Here is an 18,610-nt window from a genome sequence, read left to right on the forward strand (position 1 = left end):
CACTCTATAGAGCAGGGGTAACCAATTAAAAATCAGTTGGGTCCAAATAAAGAAAATCAACAACCAGTAAAGGTCCAGAGACATTTTTAATTATAATCCGTTACTTTAAACAGCACTTAACACTGAAATAAGAAGAGGTATTTATGGTTCCATTTTTTACAAAAAAAAGAAAAAGAAATAGAAAAGGTTTCCATTTTGTGTTTTTTGAAGTAGAGAACAACAATCTTTCGGTTCCAGATTCAAATGTTTTATAAAACACCTGAACTGACCGTTTGTTATTTTCTTTTCTTTTTTTTTAATGGCCTTTCAATGAGAGAAGTGGGTTTAAGGTTGACCTGCAAGGCTTTAAATTAGGGATGCACGATATTGGGATTTTGGCCGATATCCGATATGCTGATATTTTAAAACTCATTTAGCCGATAACCGATATCGATACCGATGTTAAAGCTGGACAAAAATAAGTAGTCATTGAAAATAGCAGTTTTGTTATCTATTTCTGACACTTTGAAAAATAATATACTCAAATATATTTTCATATGCTGATATCAAATTGAATTTTAAAAACACGGTATCGATCTATTTTACTTTCAAAATCTCATGAAATTTCATTGTTCTGTTACAAACTCTCGTGATATTTTGCAAATTCTTGTGAGATTTTGTTAGTAAAATAGGTCGATACCGAGTCAATATATGAACTTATAAAAATATGGCAAAATTTCGTGAATTTTCTGGGGATTTCTTAGCAAAACGATGACATAGCAATATTTCATTAGTAAAAGAGATTGATATGGTGTTTTTAAATGGCAATATATCAGCATAGGAAGATATTGTGATATTTTAATGTATCAATATTTTTCCCTCGTCTTTAGAAGTTTTTTAAGTCTGTAAAAAATATGTTTTTGAGGAAAAAGAAGTAGTATTTTTTTTTTTTTTAGACTTTAGAAACTCAGAAGCTGATCAAATATCGGGTTAAGTATCGGTGGGGTGGCCGATGTCCGATATTCAGTTTTAAGGCCGATACCGATAGGGGGCCGATTATATTGTGCATCCCTACTTTAAACCTGAGTTTGAATGGTGACAAAAAGCACATATCATGGTGCTCATTTTGAGCCTGGATCCATGTTTATTTTTTATCATATTCATGGTGGAGAATCCTGCTTCACAGCAGCAGGTTGAGCAAAACACACTCAAAATGTGCAGGGTCATCTTCGAGCACACAATTTAACTTTTGTTTCACCATTTTGTTTCTTCCAGCAGTCCACACTTTCCCTCCTTTCATTTTCTCATCGTCTTGCTGTGTCAAAACGTAACTAGCAGCAGCAACCCAGACTGACAGTAGCTCATTGGCTAATTTGTATCACGTGCAGCCTCGTCACGGATGCTCCAAACGTTTTACCGTATTAACAGGAGAAGCTGAGCAGGTGAATTTAGACAATGTCATCGGGCATCCTGCGGTAAATTATAAATGTTTTAAATCAGGTTATGCCTGGATTAGCCAGGCATAACCTGATTAATCCTTGACCTCTGCTATAGAGTATCGGGTCAAGACAATGCCAGATCTGCAATCAGAAGGGGTTGGTACATTCTAGCAACCAGACCTGTCACTCTATACACATTAATATCAGATCTTTGTTTCATGTAAAGTGGTGGCACACACTTTGATACGGTGACCACAGCATAATATAGGGATAGGATGTCAATCTAAAAGGATCATTTTTTCATACTTTTTTGCATCGATGAAGCTTTAGTTTTATCAGAGTGAGTTCTGTTTACATTTTGACATAAAAATTGTTAAATTCCAATTTGAAAATACAACAAAAAAATAAATACATTTCCAACTGGGAAAATCAGAGGACTTCAAGCAGTTATCAGAATCCAATTGGGCACTTAGATTTATAAACCTTTGGTGAATGATGTAAATATAACATATATATTGTCGCTTTGTAACTAATCTGTTATGAAGCAAGAGACCAACATAGTACATATCTGCATGCATTGCTAGTTGCAGTCAGAAACACAACAATCAGCTAAATCCACTGCGTTTTCCTGTTTGCAGCTATGATCAGGCTTTAATGGTTGATGCTTTCCAAGGCCAATGGAATGCAACACTATTTTCTGCTATTTGTTAATTTACTTGTTAAGCACCGAAGAACGTGTTGTGGTATTATTAAAAAAGTACTTCAAGCTCTAAAAAAGTAGGTTGGACAAATCTGAGACTTTTAACCAAGAAAACAGCCTTATAAACCTAAATACAGACTTAAATCATCTAGAATATACATTATTAAACTCAACTAGTCTACAGTCAGATGTTAACCTTAAATAAAAGATCAAATGGTAAAATACATTTGCACATTTACTTCCTGCTTTATTTTCATGTTCTTTTTCAGTCCTACTTTCCTTATCTGAAAACCTATTTTCTGTCAAGTTTAAAGCACATCCGTGAGCATCTGATACAATCAGATGCATGTTTTAGAAAGCCTTCAAGTGCTTTGATGGTTCGGAAGTACCCTATAAAGCAAGGGTATTTCCACAGACCAACAAACCCACACGCAAACAGGCTTATGTTGTTTTTTTGGTGTGAAAAAGCAGCAGAAAAAGGCTATATTGTCTGTATAGTTGCAGTTATTGTATGAGTGGTCTGTAACTTCCAGCTCCTTTGTGAGTTAACATCATGATTCACACTGAGCACAAAATGAAAGATTCAGGATTCACTAAACAGAAGGTTGTTGGTGCAGAGGCAGGTTTTATGACATTAAATCAGTAAACAGACTGACCAAAATCCAGAGATATGGAATAATATGATAACTGAAAAACACATTATTCAAAGCATGACCTACAGTATGTATATGGGGCATGGATATATGGGAGTATAATACCTGCTTTCCAGAGTTTAAAAAATCAAATGGCTAACATTTTTTTAGCTAGATGCTTTTAATCTGCAACAAGAATCATTGATCCATGAACGTGTCCTATAGGGCGCCTTTAATACTGCAGGCCTGGTCCTGGGATCAGTCAAGGAACAGTTAAAGTGAGGAAACGTATGCCCTAATTTGGCCCCAAAGTCTAGACCTGGCCAGTCATGCACTGGCAGTGGATTGTATGGCACAGATTGAGAAGAGAAAAAATAACTTCCAAACAAAGAACTAAGTCTTTTTATGGGTCTCTGTTGCCACTTTGTTATTCAAAAACATTTGTTCCCCTCCATCTCTTCACTGCTCAGCATAGCCCAACAAGACATCAGATATTCTCATCTTTAAATTCTTAATTGGTTTTTAACTTCTGTTCTATCTTGTCAAATGTGCTGCTCTTTTGTTAAATCTGGTGGCTCTGAATGCCGCTAATTCTAACTAAAAGCAAACCACTCTAAGGTTCAGAGCTCTGGGGCTGGAGACACAGCAACCGAGCCCGAACCGGTGACTCTGTCCCCAGCCCTGGAGCTTACGGCTCGGTTCTGCTGCACTGTAGTCGATCAAAATCCCACACGATTTTGAAATTCTCCCCCTGGACCCTCTGGCTTCCCCTCACCTGCCGTTAAGGCAAGCGGGGGGAAGCATACTGTTGGTCCGGTCCAGTCAGCGGCCCAAGGTTATTGAGGTTATTCATTGATTTCTCACTATAGCTGGGACCATTTATTTTAGTTTCACTTCCAGACCTTTTATTTCCCTACTTGCTAAGCGGCTGTGGGGAGATCTTTATGCCACATGGTAAGGAAAGATCTACTGCACCTTTAAGGTGCTGGTACTACCCTTAAAGTGGCTGTAGTGCCACACAGAAGGTAAGAGGGAGCTGCAGCTAGTGAACAGCCCCATGCATACAAACTAGGAACAAACACTTTACCATTCAGCAACAGAGTCCAGCAACAGCAGGCTCATGATAAGAGAGTATAAGGACATTGAAAAAAATCTAATCACAAAGAGAAACATGTATTTTTGCTTGATGTTAATGCAGAGGAAAATTGCAATAAAATTACAATCCTAATTTTTGTTTTGTTTTTTAAACTGTTTTGATCTAATAACTGTTACTGAACACAGGAACCAACCATGTCTTGCATATACACGGGGGTGTTCAGTCAGTAAGGATGTTCACTTTTCTGGGAGTGGAAAATTTTATTGTTGCAAAAACGAAACAAAAGACAAAGATATGATTAATTTTATTATTAGATTTCAAATGTATGCTGTATTTTACTCAATTCTATGTTAATATTGATACATTTTCAGTGGTCCCTGTTAGTGAGGATTGGAAATGTCCAACTACTATGAGACCACTGGCCTCCTGTGCCTGATGCAGGTATTCAGGATCAGAGCTACACGACTAGTCAGCTTTTATCTCTCTGCCCATTTCCTGTCTATTACTACAGATAAAGACCAGGTTAACAAGTCAAATAAATATGCTGGAATTTGTATTTAAGATTCTCTGTATTCAAACCATGGTGCTCACATGATTCACATGATAACGCACTCGCACGAGTTCCTGCAACTCAGAGACGATCAACATGTAGTCTGGATTGTCAGATGCAACAAGAAAACATTTGACAAACTAAAGACATTAAGGGCTGTTTCTTTGCTGCTTGCATCATTATATCTATTAAATTGACTCACATATTGTCATTCTGTTGTCCTCCCATGGGGCTCTTCATAATTTAATAAAAAGAGCAGCTCTGGCTGGCTGCTACATGCAAATAATGGGGGTGTTTGCTTCCAAGCAAAACCAAGTTATCAACTTCTTTGGTCCATGCTTGGTAAGAGGTATAAGGTTTTCTTGAATTACAGAGGCCTGTAATTCAAACATTAATTTATGCATGGTTTACAAAGGCTGGGAAAAAACCTAGACTATGTAGGAGAGTTTGTAAGGATGACCAGGAATCACCTTTTAGATAGCTGAGGCTTAATGTAAGTATAGGTGTTTTTATCATTTCTTTTAGAATAAGCCAGGGGTTATGTGTGTGTGTGTTGAGTGTCTTCATCTCAACTCTCGATTTTACTAATTAACTTGGTAGTTCTTCATCTAAGATAGAATTTCTGAATAAGTCATCATGAAGCTGGAAAAAAAAATTGCTTCCTGAGATCCCAATAGGGAAATGAGGTTGATTGTGTACTGAGGCTTTGTCTTAATACACCCAAATAACCACAAAGGGGCGTATTGCGACATCCATGTATCTGTCATCATCTGCAATTGTTTTTTTTTATGTTTGTTTACCTGCACAGCCACCTTTTCAACCACCACCTGAACCTACACCTACCTTTTGTGGTACTTTAAGAGGAGCACATAGATATTTTATAGCACATTTTAAAAATTGCGTGCACTATAGCAGTTTTCATCAGGGAGTAACCTATTGCTTTTCAGGTTTTCTTTGTTTTCATCACCCTAAAAGTTGTTTCAGCTTCCATGAATTATATTGAAGCACTGAACATATGCAAATTCTGGAAATTAACCAAGAGATTGTTTTGTTGTTTTTTCCTCCTAGCTTCCCTCATAGGGCGTCTGTAATTTAGCAGTTTGCTACGAGCAGAAGAGTTGGGCTCGATACGGTGCTTTGGAGCTGACGGAGGAAGAGGAGCTGGATGTATGAGAAGGCTTCATGGGCCTAAGGGACCATCTGGACGATGGAACTGGCCACATGCTCAGCCTGGGGCTGGATCTGGACTATCTCAGTGTCGATGGTGCTAAGAAGCAGACCCAAAATAATCTGAAGGCTTCTGAAATCCTCCAGGTCAGAGGTGCTGCCCAAAGCAGCAGCAGTTACAATAGTGATGGGAGCACAAATAGTACAAATTTGAGTTACAGCAGCAGTTGCAGTACTTTTTCTGAGGAGAGTGCTCTTTCCGACAACGATGAAGAACAGCATCAGACAGGCTTCGATTCTGGACCTGAAATCTCCAACCAAGATCCGCTTCACTTTCACCAAAACTCCTCCTTACAATGTAAACAGGTCAGGCTGGACCTGGCACCAAACCTTTCCACAGGAGAACCACCACAGTCGGACGCATTAGCTCCTGATGAGTTCATTTCAGACTGTCGCACCAAGGTCGACTTTGCTCTTAAGCTTGGCTACTCAGAAGAGCTGGTGCTGTTAGTCCTAAGGAAACTGGGACCAGACGCACTTATTAATGACATCCTAGGAGAGCTGGTCAAACTGGGAACCAAGACAGAGATGGAACAACAGAAAGGTCTAACAGCGTCCCATTCTTCATCCTCCTCTTTGTCCTCCCTAACGTCTAACTCTTCCCTGGAGTCTTGTCAGCTCCAGTCCCCATCCCCACTGCTGGAAGACAAGCACAACTTTCGACCTGTTGTCATAGATGGCAGCAATGTAGCAATGAGGTGAGGAACAAAGTTCTTCCTTTTTAAAAACAGATAAACAGCTGTTATAACAGATTTATTTAAAAATTCAGTTTTCTGTACTAAGATCTAAGAAAGGAACTAACTCAATATATGCGCTTACAAATCAGCAGCCATACAATCATAATGCGACATTTGATATCTGGTCTTTTTTCTGATGTGATGCTAACTTTATATGCCGGAAGATATTTTACTGATTCAAAGCATTTTTATTTTAGGCTTATTTGTTTACCCAACAACCTCACATTTTTTCCTCTGACAGTAGCACAAATTGAGAAACGGGTCCCAGAATGTAAAAGTTCTATAATCAGTATAACTAAAATCTGTAGGTAATATTGAATACATGTGCAACATGCCTGCACAAGTTCGAAACCCACAGAACACCAACAGTAATAGTGGTAGATTTCAGATAAGCTACGGTGCTTGCTACTCTAACAAAAACAATGGTTTCCCAACAAAGTTCTTATTTTTCCCCCTAATTTGTAACCAGGAAGTGTTTGAGCTGTTCATTTTCAAAGGACATACTGTCAGCTAGTGGTATGGTGGATACAGTGGTGAGCAAATATATGATTTTAAGTAAATTCAAAAAGTCATGAAAACACGAAAACATGTGCTGCTATGAAGAAATGCTGCAATCACAGAAAATAGAGACCAGCAAAGTGGAAACACCCTGCAAACAGAAAAAAACTGCTAAAGATAATTATATGATGCTAACATAAACCACATGCAAAGGAAGAAAATCTGCAAACAGGAAAAACAGCTGCAAATAGGGTGACGAGACATTCCTCTTTTATCTCTTTCTGCAGTACGGTGCCGCATTTTTTACTTGAACTGAAACAATTCACATTTTACTGGGTCAAATTGAAGTAAAAAAAAATTATTTCAGGGGGCTTTTCCTAAATATAAAGAAAGCCAAGTTGCACTCATTGTCACAATTGCTCCGGCTGTTTGTCAAAATACAAAGCAAAGCCGCACGTCATGAACAACCTGTGCACCAGAAATATAACAGAACAGGTAAAGGGTTTTAATACAGAATATAATGGAAACTACATTTAAAGAAAATTAAATCCAGCCACAGAAATTGTATTTATAACTGGATGAGGCCAGCGAAAGGTAATTATCAAAGAACCTTTTCTAAGGTTTATTAAAGTTATTTCCAAATTTAACAAACAAGTTAGGGCAATTACAAACCAACTTAAGTAAGAAAGCAACGTTTTCTTTCCAATCTGCTGCTTGTGGTTGCCATGACCCGGATGACTTAGAATTTACACAGGCAAGGAAGTGAGAAGTAAAGCACCACTTCAAAAGAGTCGCATTGCAAACCCCCAGCTGGAAAAGTTGCTTGTGTCCTGCGTTGTCCCTCATAAGCACTTTGTCCAACATTTGTTTTTTTGCAATTCAGTTATCATAATGGCAAGTTAAGAGAAGCTGCGCGGTAGATCTACATGGCGGAAGTGATCCAAACCATTAAGGGGAGATGAAATACGTATAATACAAATGGTAAATGGCACGTACTTATATAGCGCCTTTTTTCAAGTCAAGAGACTTGACCAAAGCGCTTTACACTACATTCATTCACTCATTCACACACACACTGATGGTGGGAAGCTACATTGTAGCCACAGCTGTCCTGGGGCTGACAGAAGCGGGGCTGCCGTACACTGGGGCCACCGGGCCCTCTGACCACCATCAGTAGACAATGCAGGTGAAGTGTCTTGCCCAAGGTCACAACAACAATGAAAGTCAGAGCCGGGGCTTGTACCGTCAACCCTTCGATTTCAGGGCAAACTCCAACATCCAACGGCACTGTAATACAAGACCACAGACTACTAAGAATTCATGTCTAAAGGCTGGTTATCCTCCCGCAGCAGTGTGTCGCAGTGAGCTTGACGCAGATATTTTTGATTTATGCCCAGTTTTGAAGTGGGGTCTGCGCCTTTTTATTCCACGCCACAACGCAAGAACCAGCTGTGGGTTTACATACGGATGAGGCGGCGAGGAAGTGGAAAAATGCGAGGGGCAAGTTTGTGCGACAACGGAGGGACATGGGGGCGAAAAAGAGCGGGGATCCAGGTGGAAAAAGGGTCCCCGCGTTCTCGTGCACCTCGCTCTTCTAGCTGGTCCATCTTCAGGAGTCGTTTTCCACAATGGCGGCCATACAAACAAAACAAGCCAGTAAGGTACCAAACAGGCAAAACGCATAACCCTCGTCTGCTTATCCCTTTGCCGAGGGTTGTTTCCCAATATGATTTGATGATCACCCCTCCTAGTGGTCTAAAGCAGCGGTCCCCAACCACCGGGCCGTGGACCGGTACCGGTCCGTCGGTCATTTGGTACAGGGCCGCACAGAAAAAAGTATATATCTATATATATAATTTATCGACGATCAGAGTCTGAGTGATGTTTTATTTTGAAAAATATAAAAAATTGCGGTATTCTCTCCTAATTACATCAGTCGGTGAATCTGTGCCTCTTGACACAGGTTAATTCAGGTCAAGACTCATCCTATCTATAACATTCTATCTTTGTGAAGCGGGATTTTCTGCGGTTACAGCGACCAAAACAAAGCTACGGAGCAGAATGGACATCAGGAGCACACTTCGTGTGTCATTGTCTCCCACCCCCCTCGGCTGGTCCGTGAAAATAATGTCTGACATGTAGCGGTCCATGGTGCAAAAAAGGTTGGGGATCGCTGGTCTAAAGCACTGCCATCATGGGACACTAGTTTGCAGCTGTTCCTACCTTGCAGTTGTTTTTAGCTGTTTGCAGCATTTTATCTTTCCTTGTGTTTATGTTTGCTTTGCTGATATTTAGTTTCTGTGATTGCAGCTTTTCTCCTTTATAGTATTCTTTATTTATTTATAAATCAGAATTTTCGTTGCGTCTCATTTTAGTATTTGTAAGTTTATTAAAGTTTAAAGACTTTTTCAATCTGCTGTAAAATCATGCTTTTGCATGCCATTTCCACCCTCCAACCATTGTAGGCGAAGGAAATACACCACAACATACCATGGCACTAAGAAGAAAGCTTAGGAGAAAACACAATGCAGCCAAAAGGTGCTACTGTATATAGACACCAAGCCAAGGCATTGCAGGGATTTAAAGTTTTTTTTAGAACCCATATACATACGTATATTTGTATATCCTACATTACATGTTCTTGAACTGAGTCATAGGTCTCTTGTATGTGAAATTGGACCCAAAACCAAGCAAACCATCCAAGAATAAACACAAAAGAGGCTTAAATTAGAAGCAGTCAGGGTATAATTCAGTTTTTCTGAAGATGTTTTAAAATCTGTCCAGGAATCTTTTTCATTTTTTGGCCTACACCTGAACAGCCTCTAGATAAGGGTTCTCAAACCAGTTCCAGAAAGGGCCGTGTGGCTGCAGGTTTTCTTTCTAACCAAGCAATGGCACACCAGACTCCATTCATCTCATAAACTGGGTGCAATCTTAACACGATGACTTGATGCATGCAAAAGGGCTCCACAGCTTTATATGCTAGAGTGTCGGTGCAGCTGAAAATCACGATATATCGCCAAAATGATTTTTCCCACACCCGTGCAAGAATGGTGGGTGGGTTTTAGATTTGTATCTGAATAAGCTAAGGAGGATGACCTATATGCTGCCTGAGTACATCATGCGCTCCAGCTAAAGATTGATCTGCTGCAAACCAACAGGGCTGACAAACACTCCTGGATAGGTGTCAAATCTTCAAAAGTACTGATTTGAGCCTGCTTGCCTCCAATTTGCCTGTTTTGTGGTTTTCATGATATACGTGACTGATAATCTACAATTCAATTCATTTCAGTTCATTTTTAAAGTGCCAATTCACAACACATGTCATCTCAAGGCACTTTTCAGTTTACCAGATCATACTGCCAAATTGATTCAAACTTTTCTATCAAAGGAAAACCAGTTGATTGCATCGACTCATTGACTCAAATACAATCCCTCACACTAAGCATGCTTGTAGCGACAGTGGAGAGGAAAAACTCCCTTTTAACAGGAAGAAACCTCCAGTAGAACCAGGCTCAGTGTGAGCGGCCATCTGCCGAGGCCGACTGGGGTTCAAGGAAACAGAAGCAGAGATACAAAAGGCAACTGTAAAAGGCGGCCCCATCCAGGAAACACACAGCCTGGCTCCAGGTCAGCTCCCATGTCAGAGGATGAAGAGAGCACAACCAGCCAGTCATGGTCAGCCAGTGAAACAGGACTACACTGAAAAACAGGCAGATCTCCAACATCTATAAACAAAAGTATTGATGGAAGCAGCACAGCTGATATTTCTCTCCAGGATGGAGTCACAGTCAAACAGGAAAAGACGAGGCAAAGCTACTATGAGAAAAAGCAGAGAGAGCATAACGTTAGAGATTGAACTAACAGATTCTGCAGAAAAGGAGAATAGAGATTAGAGAGAGCAGAATGTTGAAATAGGGGTCCTTATGTCCTCCTGCAGTCTAAGTCTATAGCAGCATAGCTATAGAGATAGCTCAGGATGACATGAGTCACTCTAACTATAAGCTTTATCAAAAGGGAAAGTTTTAAGCCTACCCTTAAAACACAGTAGTTTACACAGGTATCCAATGAAAAACGATGGTGTATTCAAGAGTGTTGGCAAAGCACTTGAAATGCAACATACCAGTTAGCTCAGCTGTGATTGTCATGTTAGCTGCTTTGTCTATGTGAAGATTATTTGCTTTGGGTTTCCAGGTTTCTGTTGTGTCTTTGGTGCTGCTTGCTTGTCAACGTGGTGCCTCTGTAGGCGAGCCCACAAGTTGATCGTGTTTCCAGTATATCGTAGTGCATCATTACAATACCTGCATATCGCATTTGTTTTGTCAAGTCCTTGTCTCTTATCACTGACTTTAAAACAATAATGTTCCTAATCGTCTGATTTTAGAAGGAAAGGCACTTCTAAAATCCTGACGGCTATTCCCCAAGTTCTTCTCACTTGCACTTCCTTGCTGTGAACAATAAGGGCGCACTGTAATAGCGCCTGCTAGGGATCGGGAGGTATATTGATATTGAAAGCCACAATAATGATAATATATCATTTTTAAAAAACATCGACATTAATTGTATTGATTTTTATGCACATCCTAGTGTTTGTTTATTTATTTTTTTAATTGTCAGTCTTATAGAACAATAGCTAATTGGACTCTACTGGTGGTTTACAAAAGATTCATAGATGCCTTCTCTTTTTGGTTATGATACAGAGTTATACAGAATCAAACTGTGCTAAAATATCAATTTTACTCTGTCCAAATCCATACAAAAACTTTGCACTCAGAAGTGGGCCATTTGTAAAGGATTTATTGAACATTGTCTCATGCAGATGTTTTCATCAGTCTAGGGTCTAAATATGGGTATGCTAAGCTGAAAAAATAGTGGTGCACTATACTTTCTTGAAACTTTCAGCTCTAATTCTCACAGTTCAAAAACATAGCTAATTAATTAATTGTAGTAGTGTAGAATGAATATATGGCAACAATTAGGTGAACTCCGTATTTCTTTCTACCCTTGCAGTCATGGAAATAAAGAAGTGTTCTCCTGCCAAGGGATTCAGCTGGCTGTTGAGTGGTTCTTGGAACGAGGTCACCGTGACATCACAGTTTTTGTCCCGGCATGGAGAAAGGAGCAGTCACGACCTGATGCCCTTATCACTGGTAACAGCTACCACAGCTTTCACTTAGAATTTCCAACCCCGTGAATGAAAGGATTTGTTTGCAATATTGTAGGGAAACTTCCTCTTCCACAAGACGGAGGCAAAGGCTGATTAACTTCATACTCCACTGTTCTTTTATCTTTACTTGCTTCTGCTTCTCTTTTTGTAGATCAAGAGATCCTGAGGCGACTAGAGAAGGAAAAGATACTAGTTTTCACTCCATCTCGGCGTGTGCAGGGACGGCGTGTGGTTTGTTATGATGACCGATTCATTGTCAAACTGGCCTACGAATCAGATGGCATAATTGTTTCCAATGACAACTACCGAGACTTAGCCAATGAAAAGCCAGAGTGGAAGAAGTTTATTGATGAGCGCCTGCTGATGTACTCCTTTGTCAATGACAAGTAAGCATCTCTTTTCAAATGAAACCAGTCAGAGACAGAAAAACGAAAATAATAAGCTTTTCTAATCAGCTTAAGAGAACCTATTAGTGCCAACATTTGGGAGGTTGTCTATGTTCTCATGGGTACAAAATTTGTGAAATGGTAAGAGCATCTTAGCCACAACAGAGCCGTGGGTTTCACAGTTCTTAATTATTTGGCATTGAAAATAAAAGAGAAGTTAGGCATTTCTTTGTTTTAAGTATTTGAAATTTGAATAAACTTTTATGAATTTTGCTATTAGATTCATGCCTCCAGATGATCCACTTGGACGCCATGGACCAAGCCTGGAAAATTTCCTGAGGAAGAAGCCTGTTGCCGAACCAAGGAAGCAACCCTGTCCTTATGGTACTTCATGTACAAATATATACAAAGAGCCCAACATTGGGCTGTGTATTGTTGAGAAATGTATCATGATATAAGCCTTTCATACCAGTCGATATCAATGACTATCAATTCAATTCAGTTTATTTCTATAGCGCCAATTCACAAAATCTCATATCAAGGCACTTTACAGTTCACCAGATAATACAGTCTGATTAATTTAAAGTTTTCTATCTAAGGAAAAGCTGCTGATTAAATTTACTCATCGGCTCAAAGGCAATACCTCACACTAAGTGTTCTTGTAGCGACAGTGGAGAGGAAAAACCCCCTTTTAACAGGAAGAAACCTCCAGCAGAACCAGGCTCAGTGTGAGCGGCCATCTGCTGAGGCCGACTGGGGTTCAAGGAGACAGAAGCAGAGATACAAAAAAAAGGCGGCCCTTTCCAGGAAACACACAGCCAGGCAGACAAGCTCCGAGCCAGCTCTCATGTCAGAGGATGATGAGAGCACATCCAGCCCGTCACAGTCAGAGAAACAGGACTACACTGAAAAACAGGCAGATCTCCAACATCTATAAACAATACCATAACCTCAATATATCAGAAGCATGAGTGCATGCTGCTTCTCTCAGCTTGTGTCTTCATTTTTGTGCACCTGTAGATCTTTCATATGTTAGTCAGAAGATGTTTTGCTAACGTTATTAGCTACAACTAGAAAGAAAACAGTTGAGGTGGGATCTCTTGAGAAGTAGCATATCAGAGACGTTATGATTTATCAGATTGGTTCCACCCTCACAAGGACAGAAGTTGACATGAGCCTAAAGAGACACGAGTAGGAGGGAATTTACAAGAGAAAGCAAGAGAGCGCAATGTGCCAATAGTTAGAAAACTCTCAGTTTGCATATGTTGGTAAACTCAAAGTTTATACACACACAAAATGAAAAGCATTATAAGCCATGTGTTATACAAAATACATTAAGAACACCTCTAAATAAAAAGTTAAAGAATGCAAGAGAAGTAATAGAAAATCAGAGGCTGCAATAAGCTATCTTCATAAATGTGCCCAACTTTAAACAAATACTTTGTTGAATCTCCTTTTGGATGAATTTTCAGAATATTTTCTTCCTCCATTCACAATAATTACAGAAAATATGGTTAATCTAAGGTGAGGTTTGGATCTCCACAGAATTTCTTTTGGTTCACAGATGAAGGTGATGGACAAGCGATGCCTTTCAGGCCTGACATATTAGAAAATCTTTTGCAAGTGTTAACAAGTCAAAATGCAGGATAGTAAACATGTCTACACTCAGAGCAACTGGTTATACAAAAAGTAATCTCATTGTTTTTTTTTGTTTTTTGCTCTCTATTACTTTGTTTTAATATTTAAAAATTTGTAATTCATACTTTGACATCTTTATTTTTTTCTTGGCTATTGACTTACATTTATAAATTTAGACACTTACAGATATGTTTTTATTGACAGTTATCTTATCTCATGGATTTTATAGATTCCATTACACTGATATGAAAATATAAATTTTTTGTTCCCTAGGGAAGAAATGCACATACGGCCACAAGTGTAAATTCTACCACCCAGAAAGAGGTTGTCAGCCCCAGCGGTCAGTGGCTGACGAGCTCCGTGCCAGTGCCAGAGTTTCATCGGTAGCTTCCAGAGGCCTGCTGGAGCATGCCCTGATGGGGAAGAGCCAAAGTAGCAGTCAACCTGAAGAGATCCCTGAAGCTGAATCAGGACATGACAGTAAATTAACAAAGCAGAGACTTCAGAGTTTGCCCTCCAGTCTCATGGAAGACAAACTCCAAATGTATTCCAAACCAGAAGGGTTTAAAGAAAGAAGCATTATTGGAGGACATACTTCATTTGGGGTGTCCCGTTCGTCAGGACATCTAGACAGGTGGGCGCAACCAGAGGAAAGTAGTGGAGCATACGGTTCAAATTTGGTCAAAAGTTTCAACAGATGCAGTTCTCCAGAAGTGGACTGCAGGTCTCTGGTGAAGGCCTATTCAGGTCTCCAACTTGTTGTGCCACAGACCCCCAAAACTGTCTTACCAGCTGCTCTGCAAGCAAATTCACTGCCATCTGATTGTAGCAGTGATGGCAACATTAGCTCTGATTCTTTTTCCCCTGACCCGATGTCAGACAACAGCCCCAAATGTCAGCATCACGTCCCACACTACCATCATCACTATGGTGGATTATATGGACACACAGCAGGCCAGGTTTCGTCTGAAATGTGCCAGCATTCCCCATATGGTTATTCTGGTAAACAAAGGTCACAAAGAACGCAAGGGTCTGTCAGTGAGGAACACCCTTGTTTGGTCAGTTCTCAAGCATCTCCATGCCACCGCAAGACTGCATCAGCAAACATGCTAAGACAGCATCAACATCCACAGCTAAGCAGCTATCAAGGGGAACAACCGCATCATGTACCTCAAACATCTACTGGTCAACCTGATTCCCAACACTCACCCATCCATCCAAATGTGTTGACTTCATGGAAAGGTGAGCTTGATGACTCCGCAATATACAAAGGATCACCACTTAGTTCTAGAAAGAACTACTCAAGGTTATCCCAACACCCTCAGCTTAAGACACACTGTGATTTTGACCATGAGCCATCGACGTGGCCTTCCTATGATCTGTTTTCCTACAGGAGTTTCCCCCCACTTTATGGTAAGGTTTGGCAATACTCTTGGGAGCAGCAACCCCTGTCTTCCACCCATGGATTTTCAAATTCTAGTGTCCCAACACCCCCACAGCAGTCCTTCAGACCCATCAGTACTCACAAGGCCCCTCTGGTGAATGAGCGCCACTTCTCAGGGCATCTCTCTTCAGGTCAATACCAGGACCTCAGGGAGAGGGTTTTTGTCAACTTATGTGCCATCTTCCCTCCAGATCTGGTGAGGAAGGTAATGACCAAAAACCCCCATGTGATGGATGCACAGGAGCTTGCAGCATCAATTTTGATGGAGAAATTGCAACACGTGTCTTAAAGGCAGACAATGGGGAAAGTACTTAAAATTCCTCCAATTTTGAGGTTATTTGCTTGCAAATTTATGTAAAATTGTGACATCCCTGTCAAAATATGTCTTCTTTTTCAGCACTTAAGACGAGAAAAAGTGGGGATTATTTCTTTTTTCTTCTCTTGGTTTTATTTGGTGGCTTTAAAGAAACTTTAAAAGGGGAAACAATTATTCTTATTTATTTGTTACATTTAAGTTATCTAAATAGTTTTTAAATTGATTTTCTTTGCACTTTCTGTTGTTTTTTTTGTCTCAGCTTATTTTATAGGGGCAATCATATCAGGGTATAAATTAAACTGTATCTGAGATGACAACATAGCATGCATAAAATAATATATTTGTGTTATTTTTCTTAGTTTTACATCAGAAATGCATTTATGCTCTAATTGCATTTCTGCTTTAGTCGGCTAAACTTGCCGTTCTAGTTTTTTTCAGTCCTTGCTGACAGGTGTCTCATCGGTCGTTGTGTTATATTACGGATTTCCCCTGCAGGGAAGTGAAACTTAAACAGGACCCACAAAAAAGATAGCAAAAACTCCACTTGAAAACCCCAAGCTGTGTTTCACCACAAAAGAATCGTTATTTCCTCTGCTCAGACACCCCTACCAGCTCACTTCCCAGTTCATCGTGTTTTTTAGCACAGATTTTATTTTTTCAGAGAACAACAGTCCTGTTTTAATAAAAATAGATCTAAGCTAATATCAAATTAATGAGCCAAAATCTTGAATCTAAATTATCTTTTTTTTATATGAATTGTGTTAATTTATTACTTTTTAGATGACTGTGAAGCATAAACACCCAGTCTCGGTCTGTAGCATCCTCCAGTAGAGTTTAATCTTCCTCAGAACGGAAATAATTTTTAACCATCTGATTATTTTTGATATGTGTTCAGTCTACAGTTTTTTTTTAAGTAAAACTTACTTAGAGATATTTCGTAAATCTTTACAGAAAATATCTGTACTTGTTTGATTTGACTCCAAAGAATCAACTCCACATATTTAGCATTGCCCTCCTGCATTCCTGTCATCAAGCTGCTCTTTTCCCACTCCCTCCTCCTACTTTTTGGGGCCTGGACCAAAAGATCAGATTTTTAAAAAAGGACCATGTCTCATCTTTGTAATATATCAATATTCTGACATAAGATTTGTATCATTTGGTCACCCCGGAAGTTACAGTATTTATTCAAGACTTTCTGGTTTTAGAAGTTCATTTAAGGCCCCTAATTAAAGCACAGTAGGACGAGGCAGCAGGCAGGGAGCAGATGTCTGCAAACTGCAAGACCACCTGCACCAGATCAAATGTAAGATAGATTTAGCTAAATAAGAGCAGCTCAAGCGTCCATTTCGAACAGACTAATTTCACCATAAATAGTTGCATTATTGTAAATCTTCGACATTGGAAGGCTTTTTTAGCATTACTCTAATCTAATACAGACAACGTTTTATGGCAATTCAGAACAAAAATGTTAGTAAAGTTAAACCGTTTAAATCTAACCTGCAAGAGATTTAAATAGAGTATTACGGGAAAAGTTATGCAAATTGTATTTTAATTCAACATCCCAACATCTAAGCCTTTACTCATTAAAACAAGTGTTACATTTCTGTTATTAGTTTGATCCCCTTTTAGAGTTATTTTTGCTTCAATTTTTATGACGTAACTTAATTTAAAAAGGAAACTGTTATACTATTTATCACGAAGTCAGGTTATTTTGATTCAAAGAAGAAAAAAAAACTCATGCCTTGTTGGCATAATTTATAGTAGCTAGATAAATCCTTTCTTTGTTGATACAAATTGTATCCTTAAGTCTTTAAACAATGACAACATTTAGAGCTGAATATTTGCGATTGTTTGGCTGACTTGTGTCACCTTTTGGGACCGAGGCTTTTACCGAGAGGAATTTTTAATCCTTCATTTTGGCAACAACGTTCAAGCTGTCAAGTGTTTGGGAGCAGTTTTTGTTTGTGAACTCAAACTGTAATACAATGTAGTTCTTAATAAAGAAATTATCTTTGTTATCGAATGGGAAAAGGCTTTTGGAGTTGTATATAAAGCTTTGATCTTCTCATTCCTTATTTAAAAGGTCTGAAAACAAACAGCTTGTAAGAATCTGTACAGGAAATCGGTATTTGTCAGATTAGTCAAACCGGCCTTTAACCTTTTGTTTCTTGAATTGCTCAGCAGAATGTATCGCTTTACTGCCTGGAAACTCTTGAACTAGTAAGTAGTGCTCCAGCACTACAGTGGGTTTAATAGAAAACATATTATCCTCCAGGCGTGAAGCTGTTCTGCCTCCTGCTAATGTGCACCACGTGCTTTGATTAGCTGCAGATTCATCTTTTCACATCTCTGGGAATGTCCTGTTAACCGGTAAAAAATGTTCTGATGTGCAGCAAAGTTATTTTTTTATAATCATAAGACTTTCTAGAAACCTATTTTTCTACTGCCTTTTACCTGCAGAATACATTTTGTTAGTGTAGCTGATGCTTGATATAAAAACAAATGATTCTACTTGTGCTAACTGAAGACTGGTTAAAGATTTCACCAAAAGCTTTACTTTACCAAGTAATTACAGATTAAACTTGAAACAAATCGAATTTTGAATTATTGGCTAACATAAGTGTAGCTCATGTTTGTAAACTAGTCAATTGTAACTTACTGTACTTTTGAGTAAAAAAGAAAATCAGGTTTTTGGCATTTCTATTTTTGTACTTCACTGAAACATCACTGAAACAGATGTTTTTCTATTGAATAAACAGGATTTTGGTTTAATATATGCACCAAGGTTGCAGGTTAACAGT

The 18,610-nt window shown here is 39.1% G+C and overlaps 1 protein-coding gene across 2 annotated transcripts in view; it reads left to right on the plus strand.

The window, feature by feature from the left end:
• The window catches only part of LOC119794902 (probable ribonuclease ZC3H12C), a 56,252-nt gene extending 38,424 nt beyond the window's left edge, over nucleotides 1-17,828 (plus strand). For both annotated transcript variants that reach the window (XM_038302668.1, XM_038302667.1), the window contains exons 2-6: nucleotides 5,465-6,321; nucleotides 11,869-12,008; nucleotides 12,177-12,411; nucleotides 12,692-12,795; nucleotides 14,323-17,828. In XM_038302668.1, coding sequence (XP_038158596.1) covers nucleotides 5,579-6,321; nucleotides 11,869-12,008; nucleotides 12,177-12,411; nucleotides 12,692-12,795; nucleotides 14,323-15,782 — 2,682 coding nt within the window. In that variant the 5' untranslated portion in view covers nucleotides 5,465-5,578 and the 3' untranslated portion in view covers nucleotides 15,783-17,828. The remainder of the gene's footprint in view (nucleotides 1-5,464; nucleotides 6,322-11,868; nucleotides 12,009-12,176; nucleotides 12,412-12,691; nucleotides 12,796-14,322) is intronic.
• Nucleotides 17,829-18,610: the final 782 nt, after the last annotated feature.

Source organism: Cyprinodon tularosa, unplaced genomic scaffold, assembly GCF_016077235.1.
Source record: "Cyprinodon tularosa strain WSP-4 unplaced genomic scaffold, ASM1607723v1 ctg497, whole genome shotgun sequence".
In the NCBI taxonomy this organism is placed as follows: Eukaryota; Metazoa; Chordata; class Actinopteri; order Cyprinodontiformes; family Cyprinodontidae; genus Cyprinodon; species Cyprinodon tularosa.